At 40.5% G+C, this 5,981-nt stretch overlaps 2 protein-coding genes across 2 annotated transcripts; both read right to left on the reverse strand.

The window, feature by feature from the left end:
- Positions 1–4,455: 4,455 nt before the first annotated feature.
- On the reverse strand, positions 4,456–4,872 carry LOC145398661 (zinc finger BED domain-containing protein 5-like). Its single transcript, XM_080271467.1, has one exon. It carries the CDS (start codon positions 4,870–4,872, stop codon positions 4,456–4,458), a length of 417 nt encoding a protein of 138 aa, XP_080127593.1.
- A 340-nt stretch (positions 4,873–5,212) lies between these two features.
- LOC145398662 (protein FAM200C-like) lies at positions 5,213–5,596 on the reverse strand. The gene has a single exon (XM_080271468.1). It carries the CDS (start codon positions 5,594–5,596, stop codon positions 5,213–5,215), a length of 384 nt encoding a protein of 127 aa, XP_080127594.1.
- Positions 5,597–5,981: the final 385 nt, after the last annotated feature.

Below are 5,981 nucleotides of genomic sequence, written 5' to 3' on the forward strand. Positions count from 1 at the left end.
TAGAGATTGTATGTAGGGCCAGAAGTGCTTGCAAGTGTAATTGTAGTGCTGGAGTGGCTTTGGATGTGTGTGTAGTCTGTGAACCAAGTGTAATCACCTCGCACAAGCCGACTGGATGCAAGCATACTTTATAGTATGCGACACTGGTTCAACCACAGCACCTCTTATGTCTGCCAAACCAGCACATGGCCAGAAAAACATTCCCAAGTTTATTTCCTTGGTGGGGCGCGAACCCTCGTTCTCCCATGTAAGTAAACGCACACTTTACAACCGTACCATAGAGGGTCCATATATATATATATATATATATATATATATATATATATATATATATATATATATATAAAACCCATTGGATCCCAGGGGTGCTGGGAGAGGCATTGCACTGGGAGGGTACTAAGCACACCGCCCTCCGCCTATCGGCTCATAGTTGCAAAGCTCATAGGTCCCTACCCGGGGGATCCCTATTTTATAAAAATTTGAATAATCCCACTTCTGTCCAATACTCGGGACACTGGGCTCCAATGGGTCAAAGAGACTAACAGATTTGCCAGTCATTAACCCATTGGATCCCAGGGGTTCTGGGCGAGGCATTGCACTGAGAGGGTACTAAGCGTACCACCCTCCACCTATCGGCTCATAGTCGCGAAGGCCATAGGTCCCTACCCGGGGGATCCCTACTTTACAAAGACTTGAAAAATCCCAGTTATGTCCAATACTCGGGACACTGGGCTCCAATATATATATATATATATATATATATATATATATATATATATATATATATATATATATATATATATATATATATATATATATATATATATATATATATACAGTAGACCCTTTATTCCGCGGAATTTACATCCGCGGATTTAAGTTTTCACGCATCAAACTAATTTGAATACTGTATTCGAATACTGTAATTTGAAAGTGGCACACAACGTGCACTTCTTTTATTGCTACAGTTAGCATACCCGTACCCATAGGCATTCCCGCCAGTCTTACTGTAAACACCAATCAGTTCGTTACTTACGTCGTCGTCGCCCTTCTCGTGTTTACAACTCTACTGTACTTCATTGTGTAAGTGAGAAACGGTTTCCAAGGAACAAGGAACGAATAAAAGCAATCCTTCTAAGCCAAAGAGAGAACGTAAGTTGTTATCCGGCGTCCTGTCAGAAGGGTCAGACTAGACTCACAGCTAACCTACAGTCTGCCACACATCTTGTCGCCTCACCACATTGGCACTATAGGAACTGCACTACAATCATCATCGTCATCATACAGCATTCATTGTCATCTATACAGAAATCATCATCGTCATACTGTAATCGCCATCACTGTATGAAGGTTATGAAGAGAACACACAGTCTTTTGGTGAGTGTTAATATGTGTTTGTAATATTTTAAAGTACGGATTTATTTTTTGTCAGGGATGTGCCTAGCTTATGTGTGTATATATATATATATATATATATATATATATATATATATATATATATATATATATATAGTATATATCCCATTGGAGCCCAGTGTCCGGAATATTGGACAGAACTGGGATTTTTCAAGTCTTCATAAAGTATGGAACCCCCGGGTAGGGACCTATAAGCTTCGCGACTGTGAGCCGATAGGCAGAGGGAGGTATGCTTAGTACCCACCCAGTGCCATGCCTCGCCCAGCACCCCTGGGATCCAATGGGTTAATGACTGCCAAACCTATCAGTCTCTTTAATGACTGGCAAACCTATCAGTCTCTTTAACCCAATGGAGCCCAGTGTCCGAAATATTGGACAGAACTGGGATTTTTCAAGTCTTTATAAAGTAGGGAACCCCCGGGTAGGGACCTATGATCTTCGCGACTGTGAGCCAATAGGCAGAGGGCGGTACACTTAGTACCCACCCAGTGTTATGCCTCGCCCATCACCCCTGGGATCCAATGGGATATATATATATATATATATATATATATATATATATATATATATGAGCCTCTGTGGTACAGTGGTAAAGTGTGCGTTCCCGTACACTGAAGAACTAGGGTTCGCGCCACGCCAGGGTAATAATCTTTGGGAGCGTTCTTCTGGCCATGTACTACTTTGGAGGACATCAGGGGTGCTGCAGTTGATCCAATGTCACATACTACAAAGTATGCTTGCACCCAGTCAACTTGCGTGGGCCGTTTACACTTGGTTCACAGACTACACACACATCCAAAGCCACTCCAACACAACAATTACAGTTACAAGCACTTCTCACCCTACATACAATCTCTGCTAGACAGCCTAAGCCACTTGGTAGAGATACTTTGGCTGTATCGTCCCCACTTCGGTAGGGATAGGCCTGTCCTGCAGTGGTTACTCAAACGGCTGCTGCAGATATATATATATATATATATATATATATATATATATATATATATATATATATATATATATGAAGTTATTACTAGAATGTAGCCTCCAGTGAAGCAGGCCTAAATTAAACACTTTTTTCAAATAACAGAAAAGATTATCACAACAGTGATTTTCTTTAATAGGCTCAAACTTTGGGTAAGATGCGGAACCAGTAATTTTCATGCAAGTCGACTAAAGTTTGGTGTCTCAAGAGTTTTCACCTAAACTCACACTATACAGTTCCAGCAAACAAAATATTCTAGAATTAATATTCCCCCATTACTAATAAGGACCACCCTTATATATATATATATATATATATATATATATATATATATATATATATATATATATCATCAGCCGTTTGAGTATCCACTGCTGGACCGGCCTATCCCTACCGAAGTCTGGACGATACAGCCAATGTATCTCTACCAAGTGGCTTAGGCTGTCTGGTAGAGGTTGTGTGTAGGGTGAGAAGTGCTTGTAAGTGTAATTGTAGTGTTGGAGTGGCTTTGGATGTGTGTGTAGTCTGTGAACCAAGTGTAATCGGCCCGCGCAAGCTGATTGGGTGCAAGCATACTTTATAGTATGCGACACTGATTCAACCACAGCACCCCTTGTGTCCGCCAATGCAGTACATGGCCGGGTGAACACTACCAAAGTTTATTACCCTGGAGGGGCGCGAACCCTGGCCCACCTGTGTACAAAACGCACACTCTACCACTGTACCTCAGAGGCTCCATATATATATATATATATATATATATATATATATATATATATATATATATATATATATATATATATATATATATATATATATATATATCACAAATAAGGGAAATTGAGGTGATGGATATCAATGAAACTTCTCAGGGCAGTTCAGCTGGTTTATAAATAATGTACTCCAGTACAGATATTATTTCACAGTTATTATTTAGGTGGCCAATCCCTCTCCAAAACTAATAAAGGATACATAATAAGGGAAACAGGGCAGACACGACTTTTGTTTGCTTATTGCCTGCCCAATGAGGTGATAATGTAATCTTCTGCATTGGTTGCTGTCTATTTCTATGTGTGTCTGGCTGTTTCCAAAATGTCTAAAAATTAATTGGACAAATTGCATCCAAACTTTGTGAGCAGTACTGTGGGATATATGGTTTGTTTGTTAATAATTTTTAGCGAAACTGTGGTGAAATGACTCTGTAAGAGGATTTTCCGAGGAAAAAAATATCATCTACCTTTATCTTTTAACTTGTCAATATTCTCCATTTTGTATCACACCTTGAGTGAAGAGAATGGCTCTTTAACGCAGAGGTTCCCAAACTTTCTTCCTCCACGTACCTCTAGTAGGCATGCTCCATTCTATTAAGTACCCCCTCTTTGCTAAGCAGTATTTCGGTGAAATAATTATAATCGACACAAAATCTTTGAAAATACTGATGGATCCTTGCAAGTATTTTACTTTGATGATGCATATGGAATTTAAAAAGTGAGAAAAAAAAAATACTGTAATTAGATTGTATACACAGCATTCACATGACTCATGTACATTTTACTTACATGATACATGAGGAGAATCAGTGCGAAGGATGGGCTTGCATACTCGCAGCCAGAGCTTCAATTCTTGGAGATGTCTTTGACACTGCTAGCCTGAGATCATCTTCCACATGAAGCCTGGCTCGAAACTTGTTCTTCATGATGCATAAAACTGAAAATGCTTGTTCACAGAGATACGTCGTCGGAAACGTCAGGAGCTTCGCAATAGCCTGACTGGCAAGTCGGGGATATGACTGGCTCATTTGCGATCAGAACTTGGTCAGAGGAGATGTCTCATATTCTTCTCGAGCAGTCGAATCATTCACGAAGTCAGCAAATTCTTCTTGCATATGGTCAGGCAGTGAGCGAACATCAGCAGTGAATGGTCTCCTGATGAATCTGGCGTTGTTTACATCTAGTTCAGGGAAGTATGATCTGAGTTCACTGCGCAAGAGAGACAAGTGCTCCTGAATAAGCTCACTGAGAATATTATGATCAATTTCTCCAGCACTAGCAAGAGATTCAACCGTTTTCAAACATGTGAAATTTTCCTACTTTGATGTTAGCTTCCCACACTTCCAGTTTCATAATGAATGCCTTGACTTTATCAACAACGTCAAACAATGTGGATGACTGACCCTGCAGAGACACATTCAGTGTGTTCTGACGAGAAAAAATGTCTCTTAGGTAGGCCATTACCAGTTGCCATTTGGTGTCAGTGAGTTTCTCGTGGAATACTTTGGACTGCAGCTTAACGTCACGAGAGAAGAATTCAGTTACCTCTTCCATAACAGAATGAAATCTGGCAGTCACATTGCCCCGAGAGAGCCATCGTACCTTCATGTGGTAAAGCAGTGCCTCGTGTTCAGCATCAAAATCTTGACACAGCAGCCTGAAGAGGCGGCTGTTGAGGGCACTGGACTTGATCAGGTTTACCATTTTGACAACATCATTGAGGACATTTCGAAGTTCAGATGGAAGTGTCTTGGATGCTAAGGCATATATACCGATGGAGCATACAATGCAAGGTTGTTATATCAGGGTTTGCTTCCTTAATCCGACCTGCAAAACCTGAACGGTTTCCCAACATGGCTGGTGCTCCATCGGTCGTGCACGCACACACATCTGTCCAGGATAAATCTTCACTGTCCAAAAAAGTAGTAACTTCCTGGAAAATGTCAACTCTTGTGGTTGAGCCTTCCAGAGAGTGGCAAAATAAAAACTCTTCCTTAAAATCACCGTCACATACATACCTAGCAAATACAAGCAGCTGTGCTCACTAGCTAACATCAGTGGTTTCATCAATCTGCAGTGAAAACATCTTATTTGGAGATTGTTTTATCTCGTCAACAACTTGTTGCTTGATGTCCTTGAACATCTCGGAAATTCTCCTCTGCGCTGAATTATTTGACAGAGGAACAGACATTATCTTTTTCACAGGAGCCTCTCCAGTCATGCAATCCACAATATCTATGCAACAAGGAAGAATCAGATTTTCAGCAATGTTGTGTGGCTTTTTTGCTTTGGCAATCTTAAGGGCAACTTTGTATGAAGCAACAAGACCTGCATGAGACTGTTGATGCAATCGTCCAGATTTATCAAATCGTGCATGCTTAGCTCTTGATTCCATCCGCTTGAAGAAATCGACATCTTTGTTTTGCATTGTTGGATGACATCCAGTCAGGTGCCGCTTCAGTAAGCTAGGCTTCATGGAGTCAGCAGAAAGAACTTTGAGGCATATCACGCACTGAGGCTGCACCTGCCCCACCTTATCTATCGATGTAAAACTATACTTTATATAACTTTCGTCATACTTTCGTTTTTTGGATGATGAAGCCATTCTCACAAAAAACGATGAACGAAATCGAAGTAAATCAGGGACAGACCTTGCAACCACGTGGGATCAACACACTGTTCGGCTGCAAAGACCGTACTGGTTCTACTGAACATTGGTGGGTGTATTGAACTATTGATACCAAAGTATCGATACTTTCTATATTACCTTTGTATAAAAAATATCGATACAAATCATGAAGTATCGAGTACTA

Source organism: Coenobita brevimanus, chromosome 46 (genome assembly GCF_032717465.1).
Source record: "Coenobita brevimanus isolate Jiangsu-jjx chromosome 46, ASM3271746v2, whole genome shotgun sequence".
Classification (NCBI taxonomy): Eukaryota; Metazoa; Arthropoda; class Malacostraca; order Decapoda; family Coenobitidae; genus Coenobita; species Coenobita brevimanus.

Excerpts from the sequence above, each read along its gene's own strand:
- LOC145398662 (XM_080271468.1), bottom strand. The coding sequence starts at position 5,596 with ATGCAAAACAAAGATGTCGATTTCTTCAAGCGGATGGAATCAAGAGCT.
- LOC145398661 (XM_080271467.1), bottom strand. The coding sequence starts at position 4,872 with ATGGTAAACCTGATCAAGTCCAGTGCCCTCAACAGCCGCCTCTTCAGG.